The 16,574-nt window shown below is 41.1% G+C and overlaps 1 protein-coding gene across 11 annotated transcripts in view; it reads left to right on the forward strand.

Annotated features, from left to right (window-relative positions):
* The window catches only part of LOC126277750 (parathyroid hormone/parathyroid hormone-related peptide receptor-like), a 721,000-nt gene extending 704,837 nt beyond the window's left edge, over nucleotides 1-16,163 (forward strand). For all 11 annotated transcript variants that reach the window (XM_049977388.1, XM_049977389.1, XM_049977395.1 and 8 more), the window contains one exon: nucleotides 14,742-16,163. In XM_049977388.1, coding sequence (XP_049833345.1) covers nucleotides 14,742-14,840 — 99 coding nt within the window. In that variant the 3' untranslated portion in view covers nucleotides 14,841-16,163. The remainder of the gene's footprint in view (nucleotides 1-14,741) is intronic.
* Nucleotides 16,164-16,574: the final 411 nt, after the last annotated feature.

A 16,574-nucleotide genomic window follows, 5' to 3' on the forward strand; every position in this document is an offset into this window, starting at 1 on the left:
ATCAAATTTGTTTGTTTTCATGAATTAGTATATGAATCTTTACCACAGGTGTAATGTGTGGAATGGCGTTTGTTTGCAGGAATAGCTGTATACATCTACGAAGTACAGATTGTATTTTTCGAATTGTATTAAGTTTCATGATCAATACTTAATAAAAAGCCACAAATCTCGTTGTTAAAATCTAAAAATGCAAAATTTAAGAAACAGTATATGCTTTAGGAAAACTAGAAAACTAAATAGATTCCTTTTATTTTTATTTTATATGCGGCTTCTTCACTGGAAAGAATATACCTTTGTAATAATTCTGTGAGTTACAGTCCTGAGTGACTTAAAATGTATGTTTGTTTTCTTCTTATCTTCATTTCTCTGAAAACGAGCGTAGACTAATTTGTGACTGTGTCGCTCTGAGGTGCATACTTCTGGTCCACTATTGATTTTAAGTAAACATGACGGGGAACATTTACTTCCCCAACTTATTCTATCTTACAGACATTGGTACGTCTAATTATGAAAACGTGCCTACTTATTCAACGTACCAAACAAAACATCATTGGTAACATATTTTACATTATTAAATCAACAATATAGACTACATTAAAATACTTTCTTTTAATATTCACATTTGTGGCCCTCGTTTGCTGGTGGTTAATACATAATTCGTAAATAACATAGTATTCTTTGAAAATTTACATGGTTACATAGTGTTTAACTGGGCTACATCCCACAAATAAGCTGTCATCTGTGGACTACAGACGGTATTTTTCAATTGTTCTCGCAGTTAGTGCCTCTAGAACTAGTTAAAGCAGTAAAACGTTCCTTGACACCTTCAAAAAACAAAAACAAAAAAAAGGAGACAGCCTTCACTGCTGCCAATCTAATTATTTAAGCAACGACCAGTTGTCGTTTAAACCCAAAGAAATAATACTCACAGGAATTTATATATATACGAAAAAAGTTAATAAGAGATGTTACTGATTCCCTAAAGTTCATAAAATAGGTCAGAACAATGTTGTGCAAACAACGACAAAGCATGCTACATTTAAATGCAAACCCTCCATGATTTGCGATGCTTTACTCTAGCTCGAAACATAGCGCGGACTTCAATGCGAGATGCTTTTAATATTTTCACGATAACACTGTTTCGAAATGAGTCAAAAAAACCAAAATGATTCTGGTCGTACATAAAATACACGCTCGTCAAGACACCGTTAATACCTTCACTGTGCAATAGCGGTGGTAATGTTACTGGTGACAGTGCCACGAAAGCAGAGTTACTAAATACGATTGTCCGAAGTTCCTTCGGGAAGACAAAGTAAATATTACAGAATTCTGACAAGAACAACTACCAACATGATTAACTTCGAAGCAGATGGGCTCAGTGTAGCGAAAAAGCTTAAAGTACTTAATAAAGACAAGGCTGCCGATCCAGATTGTATACCAGTTTGATTCTTTTCAGAATATGCAGATACAGTAGATCCATACGTAGCAATCAGGTACAACCGAGCGCTCGACGAAAGATTCGCAAAAAAAGGCAGGAAAGTTGCACACATCAGACTCATACTCAAGAAATAAAGTAGGAGTAATCCTCTGAATTACAGATCCTTATCACTATCGTCGATGTACAGTAGCATAATGGAACATAGCATTTTCAATTACCTCCAACTAAACGATTTATTGACAAATAGCCGGCGCGGACTCAGTACATATCGTTCTTGTGAAATACAATTGGCTCTTTGTTCACACGAAGTAATGAGTGCTATTAACGGGGTATCTCAAATTTATTTCATACTTTTAGATTTTGAGGCTTGTGACACCGTTCCCCACAAGTGACTTCTAATCAAACTGGGTCCTACGGAGTATCGTCTCAATTGCGCGAATGGAACTTTTATGTCCTACCAGAAAGCTCACAGTTCGTACTAAAAAGACGGAAAGTCATCCAGTAAAAGAGAAATGTTATCTGGCGTTTCCCAAGGATGTGTTTTAGGCCATTTGCTGTCTCTGATCTCGAAAAACCGTTTAGGAGGGAATCTGAGCAGCCCCTTTAGACTGTTTGCAGATGAACCTTTCATTTAGCTTCTCATAAAGTGATCAGACGATCAAACCGAATTGCATAATGATTTATAAAAGATACCTGTTTGGTGAGAAAATGTAATTTACGGTTACACGATAAATCCTACGAACGTAAAGGCTGTTAATTCAACAAAAGAATTAAGAATTTTAGTTACGAGTAACTGAAATTTGAACGATCACATAGATAACGCTACGAAGAAAGCTAACGAAAGACTGCAATTTCTTAGCAGAAATATTACGTGCTACAGGTCTTCTAAAATGACTGTCTACACTACGCTTGTCAGTAGTCTTTTGGAGTACTTCTGCGCGCTATGACACCCTTACCAAACGGTATCAACATTTGTACGTCGAGAAGGTTCAATGATGAGCAGTGCGTTTTGTATTATCGAGAAATAGTGAGTGAGTGTCACGGACATGATACAGGATTTAGGATGGACATCATTATAAACTGGCGATTTTCTTTACGGTGGCATCCTCTGACTAAATTTCATTCACCAACTTTTTCCTCCAAATGCGAAAAAATTTGGTTGACGCAGACCTATATAGGGAGAAACGACCATCATAATAAAATAAGGAATGTCCGAGCTCGCACGGAATGATTTAAGTGTTCGTTTACCAACGAGCTGTTCGAGAGTGGAACGATGTAGAAATAGTCTGAAAGTGGTTCGATGAAACCTCTGCCAGGCGCTGAAGAGTGAATAGCAGACTATGTGTAACTCGGCTGATCTAGGATACGTAGTGTTCAAGGAAACAAACTTTATACCTGTGAGAGTCGAGTCTCGTCATATTCATTGACGTCCGCCCCCGGTAGCTGAGTGGTCAGCGCGAGAAAATGTCAATCCTAAGGGCCCGGGTGGGAGATTTTCTCCGCTCAGGGACTGGGTTTTGTGTTGCCCCAATCATCATCATTTCAACCCCATCGACGCACAAGTCGCCGAAGTGGCGTCAAATCGAAAGACTTGCACCCGGCGAACGGCCTACACGACATTTATTATTTTATATTCATTGACCACCATCAACTTCTCCAGTTTCCAGCCCCTGGTTGGGTCTACTCGGAACATTGAATACTCCATGCTGTCCGGTCCCACCACGTTCCTCTCTCCAGTCTGTCGCAGTCTTGTCCTCTCTTCTTCCCACGTTCATTCTCTCCTGCCTCCTAGTGTAATTTCATGAGACTTTACTGATACCTTGCCAACTCGCAGTCTTGGCTTCTCTTCTTCCACGTTCATTCTCTCCTGCCTCCTAGTGTAATTTCATGAGGTGTTACTGATACCTTGACAACTGATATTCTTTTAATATATACTTGGATCCAGATTTGTCTTTTCTATGGTGTCTTGCATGTGCGACTCTTCCCCTGTTTCTCTCGCCGTCTCATTACTTACCTTACCCATTCTACGATGCTCAACAAAAGTTTGGAATACTGTCGTAAAATGTTGTATACTGTACTACAGGTTTCAATGACCCGTGCATTTCGAGCATTATCCAGGTAGAGCCTACATACTGGACACTGTTCCCTATTGGGATGCTTTGTGGCGCAACGGCACACGGCGAGCAGTCCAGTATCAACAACAGCTTGATTCAGTTTGTGTTCAGCACTGCAATAACATGCCACGTAGAGGCATACAACCCTTTGATAGAGTCAAGATAGTAGCTTTACTTTCAACAGACCATACACAGCAAGGTGTTGCCGATCGGTTACACGTCACTCAGAGTTGTGTGTCTAAGGTGTGGAGAAAATACAGAGAGAGAGGAAATGTGACCTCGCAGATGTCGTTCTCGTATGAGAACACCAAAGTATGAATGACCGTTTCCTCCTACTGTCGTATCGTAGGTGCCCAGCGCCAACTGCTACAATTATGGGAAATGGCCTACCCCGACCAACAGGGATTCGTATCTTCAGACCAAACAAACCATTAAAGTGGTCTTCATCCAGAAGGCCAATGAGAAGTTTAGCGCTTAAAAAGCGGAACCCACGCAATCTAAGGACCTGGGCTGTTGCATATCCAACATTGGACCATTTTAGGGTGAAGTAATGTCATATTTGCTGACGAGACCAGGACTGGTTTGCGACCAGACACTCGATGTTTTAGGGTTTGGCGAAGCGCTAGAGGACACCAGAAACGCCGATGTCCAGGTAGTCCGTCCATTTCCAGGAGGAAGTGTAATGTTCTGGGAGGCAATAATAATAAGAAGGCGGGCCCATCTACGGCATTTGACTGGTCCCCGATACCTCCAAGAGGTCCAACAGATGGTTGTAAAGCCCCAAAGACGTCAGTCGGTGACAATGAAAGATCGCACAGTGCTCTAACAGTGTCTCGGTATCTTCTAAAATACAACGTCAACCGAATAATTTAACTAGAAGAGCACCCAGGCTTGAACTTGAACGCCCTTGAGCATGCATGGGACCTGCTGAATGTAGCCACTGCACAGCGTCCGAATCCACCTGACAGTCTTCAGGACCTCACTGAAGCTGCCATTGAGGAGTGGGACCTCCTACCCAAAACAAACATGTTGGTCTCATCCAGAGCATGTCACGCAGAGTGGAAGAACTCATCCGTGTTCGGGAAGGACACTCACTGCTGAAGAGTGATAATCATCAACATGAGACAAACAGTTTCACTGTTTCTGTTTTTAAGATGTTCACTTAGAAGAAAAGCTGCTTTGGTTTGTAATAACTTTATTAACTAATCAAAATCCTACATGTTGTCAGGTGAAATTATGTTTATTTTGTTAAGAAGGTATTGTACAAACCTCAATGGGTGTACTATAAGAAGTCATTGTACTAAACACTATGATATTGCAAACTTTTGTAGGGGTGTATAGTTAGCTCTATTCCGATTCCTTTAAATTTAGCCTCACGTTCTAATATTCTGCTCACCTTCCTTACGTTTCCGATACATATGTCTTGTAGTATAAAAGGTTCAATGTAACTGTCACTTGCATTTGGTCGTACGTCCTTGCTCCAGCCCAGATTTTTACACTCTTCGGGAATACATGTGCTTGCCTTCCACTTTCACTAATCTCTGTATCATACCTCAAACTACTACCAGTACGCTGCATCCGTTGCTCCTCTCATCTTATTCATTACATAAGATGAAAGTCAACGAAATAAAGTCAAAACAACATTGTTCTTTTATTCACTATTCCGTCCACCCGAGCGGAGTGAAACTTTGGTTAGTTCACTAGACTCGGATTCGGGAGGATGTCGGTTGAAACCCGGGTTCGTCCATACAGAGGTATGTTTCCGTGATTTCCATAAATTTCTCCAGGCAAATGCTGGAATTGTTCCTCGGAAAGGGCACGGCCGATTTCGTTCCCCATCCTTGACAGAATCCGAGCTTGTGCTTCGTCCCTAATGATCTCGATGCCGACGGGACGTTAAACCCAATCTTCCTTCTTTCTCTTTCCTATCGCCCGAAACTATATGTTGTTAGCATAGACAAGTCATCTGACACTTTCTGGACAACATAAGGAAACACAAAAATGAGAGTGAATATTACTGCTCTCTCTCTCTCTGTGTGTGCAGACGTCTACCACAACAAAACTTTTTTCTTGTTTTAAGCGGCCATTAACGATGTTCTTGCGCCTATGATAACCTCTGTACCCTCTGAGATGAGGTGAGTACAGGCACAGGTGTTCTAGATGTTATGATTAGTCAACGATTGTCGATGACCAGGTTTGAATTCGCGAATGATACACCTGTAACTGACTGCTTTGTTGCTCATAGGAACTTCTTCGTAGTGACTTTCTCTGAATCAATTTAACCACGTACAGCCTTGACAGCGTGCGCATCAGTAGCCAATGTCAACACTATGTTAGGAATGGTGCGTCATGGATCTAGCAGCCACACTCTAGCTGCACTGAAATGCGAGCATTGCCCATCCCGCACTCACCTGTCACTCAGACAGCCAGTACAGCGTTTAACGACGCCCGTATCACTTTACACGCCGAATACCATTCACTTTGGAGTCAGCAGTGATCTGTCTTCAAGACTGTCATTACTTCTGATACAGTTACTACTCAGTAACACATACTAAACACACACACACACACACACACACACACACACACAAACACACACACACACACACACACACTCACACACTCACAGTGAATATAATCTACTGTATATACTCCTAGTAGTTTAATTGTTTAGTACTAGAAGCATTCGCCAACTATAATCTCTATTTTCCATAATTACCGTTTAACTGTAGTTATCTAATCCACAACATTAGAAGTAACTGTAAAAGTCTATGAATGATATATAGCAACACAAAAAGTTGGTGGAATTTGTAGTGAAACATTCAGGACACCTATATCTCTAATACGATTATTGCTTACAGTGTCTCAATGGAGAATAATATTTCAGTTATCTCTCAGAAAACTATTAGAGAACAACTTCTTTGCAAATGGTATCACAACGGCATATAGAATATTTACTAAATATTACTTCTCCGTGACGTAAGCTTTCTGATCACAAACCATGGCGCCAGTGAACTGGGTTAAAAACAGTCTCTGCACAGTGATGAAACTGACAGAATCGTCTTGAAGCAGCACGTTTCAGCAACTTTGGTTCAAATGGCTCTGAGCATCTGAGGTCATCAGCCCCCTAGAATTTAGAACTACTTAAACCTAACTAACCTAAGGACATCACACACATCCATGCCCGAGGCAGGATTCGAACCTGCGACCGTAGTGGTCGCGCGGTTCCAGGTTGAAGCGCCTAGAACCGTTCGGCCACTCCGGCCGGCTTCAACAACTTTCTTAACGCTTTCGTGACCAGTGTCCCGTCCCACACACTAATTTGTTTCCATCGGTTTACAACAATATGAAAATCTCACGTTTATTTCAATTGTTTGGAGCCAACAGATTCATTTTTGCACATAAATGCTAGACATATCGCTAAATTGCTTCAGTTGTGCATTTTGTGCCTTGTGGTTTGGTGGTTTTCTGTAATATCTTTCCTGTTGGCAGCAGATAAAGTCAGTAAATGTATTTATTGTCTTTTTTACACTGTTTGCTTGGAATAAACAGATCAGTGGACATATTTATAGATAAAAATCTTTTAAATTCGTGTAATGATTTTGCCTTATGGTCAGTTTGGTTAGACAACTTCACTGGTGCCTCTTGTTCATATTTTTGCCTTAATTTTTACATTTATTTATTTTAATCAATGCTATAATCTTATTTTATTTCACTTGATTTGATATGAACGGCAAACTCCATAAATAAATAGTTTTTTTGTGTCGACTGCCTTTCTTATTCTCTTTATATTTCACCAAGTTGAAGGCTACCTTGCAAAAGGATGGTGAAAATAAAGTTGGTAACATTTTTGTACATTATTACGCTTCCATGTGAGGGAACTGCTTGCTATTGCAATGTCCAAAAAGAAATAAGGAAGACGGTGCCTCCATTAGAGTGACCTACTGACAGTAGTATTTCTTTCTCTCCACTGGTCGAACGAATCTGCAGCTCTCATTACTGCTGTGTACTACGGGTGCAGGACAGGATATAGCTGAAATTGTATCAACTCTATATTTTCTTATGACAAATATTTAGGGTGGTGAACGGTTGACAAAAGTGTGACTCACCTATTACCTAGTATTTTCTTACAGTAGTGGGAAGACCTATTGCTTACCTTCAGAAGAATATTTCAACCTACAATAAGTAACACAACTTTTTTTTCTGTGAGTATGCTGCTTTTATTCAGGGTTCCAATAGCCCATGTTATTCCCCACCAATTTGGATACAAAACCAGTTTTTAAACATGAAATGAAATGTCTTGTGGCTAGGGCCTCCCGTCGAGGAGACCGTTCGCCTCGTGCAAGTCTATAGAGTTGGCGCCACTTTGGCGACTTGTGTCGATGAAGATGAGATGATGCTGATTAGGACAACACAACACCCAGTCCCAGAGCGGAGTAAATCTCCGACCCAGCCGGGAATCGAACCTGGACCCCTTGGCATGACATTCCGTTGCCGTCACGTGGACCACTCAGCTACCGGGGCGGACAGTTTTTCAACATAATCCCCGTTCAATGCGGCGATCCTACACCACCTTAGGGTACCATTCTGCTAGTCGGCGTTGGAGCCAACCTTTTTTTCCCACATAGATTCCTTTCCCACCATCGATTTTCTGTTACCTTCCTTTGCATCTTCCATTGGGCCAAACGGATGGAACTTGGAAGGTGCGAGATCCGGGCTGTAGGGTGGATGAGGAAGAACACTCCAATGAAGTTTCATGAGCTCCACCGGTTGCGCTGAGTTGTCAGAGGCCTTGTGCTGTCATGGAGACGGATTTGTTTGTTTGCATTTTTGTGGTGGCGAACACGCTGAAGTCGTATCTTCTATTTCCTGAGGATAGCACAATACAGTTCACAGTTGACCGTTGCACCATGCGAGAAGACATGAAACAGAATAACCCCTTCAATGTCCCAGAAGACACCCATTGAGGGTGCGGCTTTGAACTCTTTCTGCTTAGGAAATGCGGTGCGACGCCACTCCATGAATAGCCGTTTCGAAATGATGAGTCCGTGTTTCATAGCCTGTGACGATGTTTCACCAAAGATTGTCACCATCTGCCTTCACTGTTCTTTAAGTTCTTCTTTTAGGCAGTGACGAACCCAACGGACGCAGGTCTTTGAGTATGCCATCTGGTGGACGATCGTGTCAGCACTACCAACAGAGACGTCCAGCAGCGAGTGGTTTCATGGTGATCCATCGATCAGCCAGAATGAGACTGTCCATACGTTCCAACTTTGAGAATCCCACCTGGTGGACGATTGTGTCAGCACTACCAACAGAGACGTTCAGCAGCGAGTGGTTTCAAGGTGATCCATCTATCAGCACGAATTAGACTGTCCACACATTCCAACGTCGCAAGAGTAACAGTTGTATGCTGCCAGCACGGGCAGGGGCTAGACAAGTGTGTGCGACCTTTTTGCGATATAACTGACGCCTCGCTCAACGACTCACCGTGATTTTTCTTCATTGCCAGACTTTAGTAGATGTTTTGCAAGCACCTACTAATATCTGGGATACTCTGGTTTTCTGCCAAAAGAACCTCAATGATAGCTTTCTGCTTGGAACGCCCCTCCGTCATAGGTGCCATTTTGAATCCTACGTATAACACCTCTACCATCAAAATGTCATGAAATTGTAGGGACTGAAGCGGGAAGACATACAGTGCCATCCGTCGAGTGGTGATTTTTGTCTCATTTCAGATGATGCAATTTGTCGACTGTGCTGACGACCCAATCAAGTGTGTAACACGTATCCTGTGAGTGGTACAGTTCAGGCCGGAGTTGTATCTGTTATGTTTTGCTGCTGTTTAATGCACAACCCGGAGAGCGAAGCGACTGGAAGAGCTGAAAATAAATAAGTCACAACTCCAGATGGAATTCAGATTCAACTCCCCGACATTGACCGCTTATTTCGCTTAAAATTGTCGCGAATCACTGGTTCAGCACAAAGTTCCAAGCGAATGGAGAAAAGTGAAGTTGTCACCTGTGTATAGGGAAGCTAAAAGAACAGTTCTGCATAATTACAGACCAATATTCTAAACATTGATTGGCTGTAGAATTCTTGAACACATTCTGAGTTCGAAAATATTTCCTTTAGACAGAAAAGATTCTATCTACAAATCAGCACAGATTTAGAAATAATGTCTCGTGTGAAGTTCAGCTTACCCTTCTCTCACATGATAACTTAAAAACCCTGGATGGAGGGTAACATGCAGGTTGACCTGGGATGACCACCAGGTTGGATTAAAGGAAGACATCGAAGCAGTTGACAGGCTGCTAGATTTGTTACCGATGGGTGTTATCGACTATTGCGAAGATGCTTCGTGATCTCAAATGAGAATACCTCGAGGGAAGACGATGTCCTATCCGCGAGGCATTGTTTTGCAAAATTAGAGAAACTGTAGAACTATTTCGCGGTCAACAATGTTTCGCAAAAGGACCACGAACATAGGATGAGAGAAATTAGGATTCTTACGGATACTCTATACACAGCCGTTTTTACCTCTCTGTTTGCGAGTGGAACAGAAACGGGTACTCTCCACCACACAGTGTATGTGTCCAGATGTACATGTAAATGACTTGGGCCCACTTGTTCAGGATGTCGTGAACACCAGATTCTGGTTAACACCAGATTCTTTATTACAGCACTTTCTGTTATCTACGTGATGAGGATGCTGTAGACCCTCCCAAGTCCTTGTTTCACCACCACACAATGATACGCTACAAACGTGCATTCTCAGAAATTTCTTCCTCAAATTAAGGCCGATGTTTGATACTAGTAGACTTCCCTTACTCAGGAATGCCTTTTCTACCTGTTCTTGTCTGCCCTTTACGTCCTGTTTGCTCTGTCAATCATGGTTAATTAGGCTGCCTAAGTAGCAGAATTGCTTAACTTCGTCTACTCTGCAGTCCCCAATTCTGATGTAAATTTCTCGCTGTTCTCATTTGTGCTATTTTTCATTACTTTCGTTTTTCTTCGATTAACTATTAAACCACTTTCTGTACTCATTAGGCTGTTGATTCCATTCAGCTCCTTTAATCCTTCATTTTCACTGAGGATAGCAATGTTATCAGCGAATCTTATGACTGATATCTTTTCAAACTGATTTTATTTCCACTTTGGGACCTTTCATTTATATCTGTCATTGCTTCGTCAATGTATACATTGAACAGTGACAGTGGGAGACTACATCCCTGTCTTACACCCTCTTTAATCCGAGAACTTCGTTCTTCGTCTTCCAGTCTTATTATACCCCCTTGGTTCTGGTACATATTTTACATTACACGTTTTTCCTTGTAGCAGAATTTTGAACATTTTGAACCATTTTACATTGTCGAAAGCTTTTTTCAGGTCGACAAGTCCTATGAAGGTGTCCTGATCGTCTTAGACGTACTAAATAGGAGTTTGTCTGGTTTCATATGAACGAAATAAAAATCTAAGTAGCACTTAGAGCAATAAAAGAAGACATAGTACATGGTGAAGCAGATTAAGTACCTAGGTGTCCCATTATCGTATTAAGTGGATCTGAAAGAAAGCATCACATCAGTTTAGGCAGGGACGTTTGCTTGCCTGTATTTACCGGCTGAACTGAAAGAAGTGTAGCGCATCTGCAGTTTTGAAACAGCATCACAGGAGATTTTTAGGATAAGTTTACACAACCTGTGTGCGACATTCGCCGTGAAACGTTTGTACTTTATCCATCGGAAATCTCGCTTGTGTCAAAATGCAAATATAAGACGTTATGGCTTGTACCGAGGTAAATATGCACGTTTCCCCAATATGTTCATCAATACCTTCCGCCATGTAGGGCACACCGTCTTGCAGACTACATTATGTTAGATGGCATTATTTGTCTGCTATTCACCTTCCGCCATAGCTCATGCCCCTCTAGAATTTTCCCTCACGTATTCCAGTAGTTAACGAGTGTTTTACGTAATAAGAATAACAATAGTTATAGTCCGATTGAAATGACTTGCTAGTTGACACTTCACGCGTTCGAAACGGTTTCTTCCAATCAGTCCACTCAAAATCACTCACAAACCGTTCACTGTGCCAAACTGTTACGACGCTTGGTCAGCTCAGTTCCAATTCCTTGTTCGGCAGTTTTTGTTAAAGTTTTTGGATCCCAAACCATGGGTGTGGCACTTTCATGTCGTATTTTCTCACACATGATAACCCCGCCCCCCTTCTCCCCATACACACACACGTTTCGTACACAGCACTAATGAACCATTACTAGATACTTCTGCACAAGAATCCATCTAGCGTGACATATACAGAGACTGGCTTACGTTAAATAAAGTTTCACACGACATTGCTTAAAGCGAATTTTTGGAGGGTGCAATTCATCCTTCCAATTGGGCTACGAAAATCATAAATAAAACTATGTATTCCAACGTTGTGCCGTAGTGGAATGTTTTGTGTGTAAACGTAACGTGTAGGTGGTCGTAGGCTCGAATCTCGACAACTTTAGCGATGTTTAAAATATCAAAATCTTATGTTTATTCACTTAATTATCGTAATTGTAGCTTTCTTATTTCTAATTATATGCTGCGTTATTTTCATCATTTTATTCTCCCCTCGTCTGGAACCAAGTGTCAAAAAGGATTGCTCATCGATACATAACGCGGCATCTCGTGTGGCCTGTGTTAGAATAACTTCAGAAAACAATGACAGCGGAAAATTGTAGTGTGCTTTTAGCAATGAAACTGAACTTCTTCTGTCTTCAGTTCGCTCGTATAAGTTAACTTTAATTGCCGTGAACAAAGAAATCTTGAGTTTAGGTTTGCTGCAGATTGTTGGCCGCCGTTTCCTCGGATACATTGCGCATTATGCGACTGTGGTTAGCTGAGGACGTGAGGGGTACAAAACGTGTCATCTGCCGCAGTTCTGCCGTTGGTCACTTAAAACCAGCTATCGACACACCACCTTGTATTTCCTACATACCACACGGCGGCCGCTTCCAACATTGCCCCACATTACACATTAACGGCATTTGTGAAGTGACCCCACCTGTATGTACGTCACCTATAAGAGAGCGGTAGCCGAAAGCCGATGTGGCGACATTGTAGCGACAAGAGACATACGTCACAAGTATAAAGGAATTTAAATTAGACTATAGTAACTAAAAATTAGCTATAGTGCATTACACCCGTTTGAAATTGCAGATGTGGAGGATAGTTTGTGAAACGTCTCTGATGCACTTGTCTGTTAAAATACTTGAATTCATTAAAGATAATTCATGAATAAAAATGTTGGTGTTGTGCAAGGTGTTTCAGAATGAAGTTTTAAAAATTTGCTGTCAGCTTCGTAACGTCACAAGAAGGCAAAATATTCAGTAAACATGGGCTCTAACACGCATACCGTAAGAGGTATGAGCACTTGTTCATTCTCGGTACTACTAAACGTATCTCTTGTGCTGCAGGCTCTTCGCTTTCCATATTTTGAGAGGAGGTGGTATGAGCCAAAACAGAACAAAAATGTCCAGTAAACATCTCTAAAGACCCAGGCGGTTATAGTTATACTTTCCGTATTTAACACATAATAACACGGAAATTAATTACCGTACGATTACCAAACTTGGTAGCATTAATGTCCAGAATATGGGACGCATGATTTCCATGAGTCACAAGGCCACCGTCCAGTTGCAACTATGGCCAACAGGTGCCGTGATCACTCATCGTGATTCGTAGTCTCACGTACCTACCAGTCGCAGTGCTCTTGTTGACGTGTCAACATGAGCTTGTAGAAAAGGAGCAGGGCATTATTGGTGAAGCTCTAGTATCGAAACAACAATAATTCTGCAGCTGCACTTCGAGAATATCGCCGGCATGATCCTCTTTCGTCACCTGCTGTGCGGAACATGATGAAGAAGTTCGAATCAACTGGAGAAGTGGACGTCCCTCCGGGAAGAGGCAGACGGCCGGTTGCACCACAGGCGGTTGATGAAATCGCTGTCGTTATGGCAGACAACGCTGCGCGAAATTCCCGACGTCAGGCAGTGCGCGTCAGGCAGTCACACGAGAGTTGAACGTGCTGTGGTCCACTGTACGGAAGATGATTTGATCCATTCTCAAATGGTATCCGTACAAGATCCAAATCGTACAGCACGTTGTACCACAGGACTCACAACGACCTGTTGACTTCGCTCTCCATTTCCTCGCAAGGATTAAAATTGACGAGAGCCGGCCCTGGACCATCCTACAGAGAGATGAAGCTCATTTTTCTCTGACGGGAGAGGGGAACACACAGAATTGCCTAGTGTGGGTATCTTAACCTCCATTCACTGTGCATGAAGTTCCTCTGTATGATGAACGTGTCAAAGTGCGGTGTGGCTTAAGGCAAGGTTCATCACTGGCCCATTTTTCTTTTTTTCTTTTTGAACACGTTGGCGATCAAGGAGCAAAGACGTGCAGTGTGACTGGCCAGCGTTACAACAACATACTTCGCCAGCACGTCATACCCTCCCAACAGGAGAGAGAGACGCTTTGATCTCAAACGTTTTCTTGCGAGCACATCGCTCGTAAAGCTCACCTGCTTCTCCGAAACCCGTCTGGAAACGATCGAGTTATGAGCCGATCGTTTTCAGGTGCTTGGTCGGCACGAACGTCTGTTCTCACTCCCTGTGATATCTGGTTGTGGGGCTACCTCAAGGACAGAGTTTACCAGGAGTACATGCACACATGCGCTGGTCTGAAGCGCAGCATATCAAGAAAGGTAGCCAGCATAACTATGGACAGGCTTCGTTCTGCTGTGCAGAATGCAGTCATGCACTTTCATACTTTTCTGGACACTGATGGGCGCCATGTTGAGCCACTTTTGTAGCAGTAATGGTGTGATGCACCGTAGCAGCATATTAAAAGTGTTTCACTTGAATTTACTCTAACCACTCGGTATCATGCACATGTTTAGTAAAAGAGGTGTGTTGCAAAGTATCGAGGATGAACAAGTGCTACGAACTCTTAAGGTATGCACTTTAGAGTCCATGTTTACTGGACATTTTTTCGTTGTTTTGATATAAGGAACCTGTCCATTTTGAAACATCCCATTTTGAGGTTCATGATTGTTTTAATCTCACCATCTATAATTCGAATAGATATTTTTAGACATATACTGAATAAATGGTAATAATTGTTTTACTTAATTTTCAGTTGTCGGATGCAAAATCCCACTCGTGTCAAGACCACCGCCAGTTGAAGTCAGACTTCAGTGTAGCAGATGCTGCAATTGAAATGAAGACTATGAACTAAATAATGATACAGCGAAGGAACGAGGTGTACTTGTGTAAACCCTTTTGGAAGACAACACATGGAAAATCTTACTTCGAGATTATTGTTCCTCCAATGACAAAACAAGACTGATTCGCCGTATTTGGTCAATGTGATATTAGTTCCTCTGAAAATTATTATTTTTTAATCAAGTAGGTTCTCTAGAATGATTTAAAGGTTTTTTTATAAGTGGTATAAATTCTGTTGATTTGAAAACGATAAGTACAAAATGTAAATCGTGCATAAGATTCCCTAAACGGACTTAATCATGTAAGAATATGTGAATTGTGTCACTGATAGCATGTAATGTTTTAAATGCCCGAACTGTACATTTCCATGACGATAAATTTTCTCTATCAAACTCAGTAAGAGATTAACTTTAATCTAAGTTTTCCTCATTATTTTATGAAGTTCTGGACGTCACAATCATTATGAATTAGTCGCTTTTGTTTGTGAGTATAAAAGAAGTCGGTTTAGTGATTAAGGCAGAATTATGTGTGAAACGCATTAAATGCAAAATTTGTAACTGTAGCATATTGAACGGGAAATGTCAGCCAAATTGTAATTCTTTTCCTGTGCAGGAGTTCAGTGGATCGCCTATTTATCCTCAGAATCGTCATGAGATTACTGTGATTTATACTCTATGAGTAATAATGTTTCTTGGTTGCTGAACAGATTTTGTGCTTATAAAGGGTAACTCAACGTGTCTGCTTTTAGATAACGGATTTTTCCATCTGTCTGCAAAATAAGAAGGCCTGGAACGAAACAAAACAATATCAAAAGAACATTCCAGTAAATTTCTGAGTAAGAGAGTAGTATCACTTGATTTCCATATTATAAAATTACCAAGAAATAATAGGACGTGCAGCATCTTGTAAGCAGGTTACTTTGCATACACTTCGTTGTTCCAAATTTTCATATTAACTGACGTAATGCTCCTGTGAAGTTCCCGACCTTTGTAGTTTAAATAGTTTGAAATTACTGAAACAAAAATGTGAAATCTCACCCCGTAATGTAATTGACTCTCATACAGCTGTATCTGGATATATGGAAGGACATTAGATCCAAATAATATGTTATCTATGGCAGTGAATCACCAATTCGTTTTGTGCGTTCGAAAGACTTGTTGTCATCGAAACGCCTTATTTTGCTACTTAAGATAATATTGAAAAATACAAGGGGGTAGGAACCTTGTAAGCACCATTGCAGCACGCATAATGTACTCTGTTAAATGTTCAAAATGTTTTTATGTTAATAGAATGTTTGTATATACATCAATAAATTTGTTGTTTTTAACGAATGTAAGTTCTGCATTTTTGTTTCTTCAGAGATACAATTTTTGTGAAACTACTTTTCAGAGAAATATATTTCCGTTTTCTCTTGATTTTAAACACTTATTGCTTAGCGTCGAAACTAATCTTTGCTAAAATGTGACTCCACAGCACGGTTAAATTCTACGAAGGAGATAATTTTCATTTTCGGATTAACTCTTTTCAAGACAATTGATCGACTTAGACGTAAATATCAGTCAGTACTAGAACACAGCACTTCAACCCAAAATGAGTAAAGGAGAACATAAGGCTCGAATGTCGAACGATTTAAATTCCAGGAAACACCCTGTGCACTGTATGAATACGACTGGTGATTTGTTGACAGTTAAAGCATTCGACATGACTGTTGTATAGGTTGTTTTTGAGATACAAGACTACGATCGAG

The sequence above is a fragment of the Schistocerca gregaria genome, chromosome 1, assembly GCF_023897955.1.
Source record: "Schistocerca gregaria isolate iqSchGreg1 chromosome 1, iqSchGreg1.2, whole genome shotgun sequence".
Classification (NCBI taxonomy): Eukaryota; Metazoa; Arthropoda; class Insecta; order Orthoptera; family Acrididae; genus Schistocerca; species Schistocerca gregaria.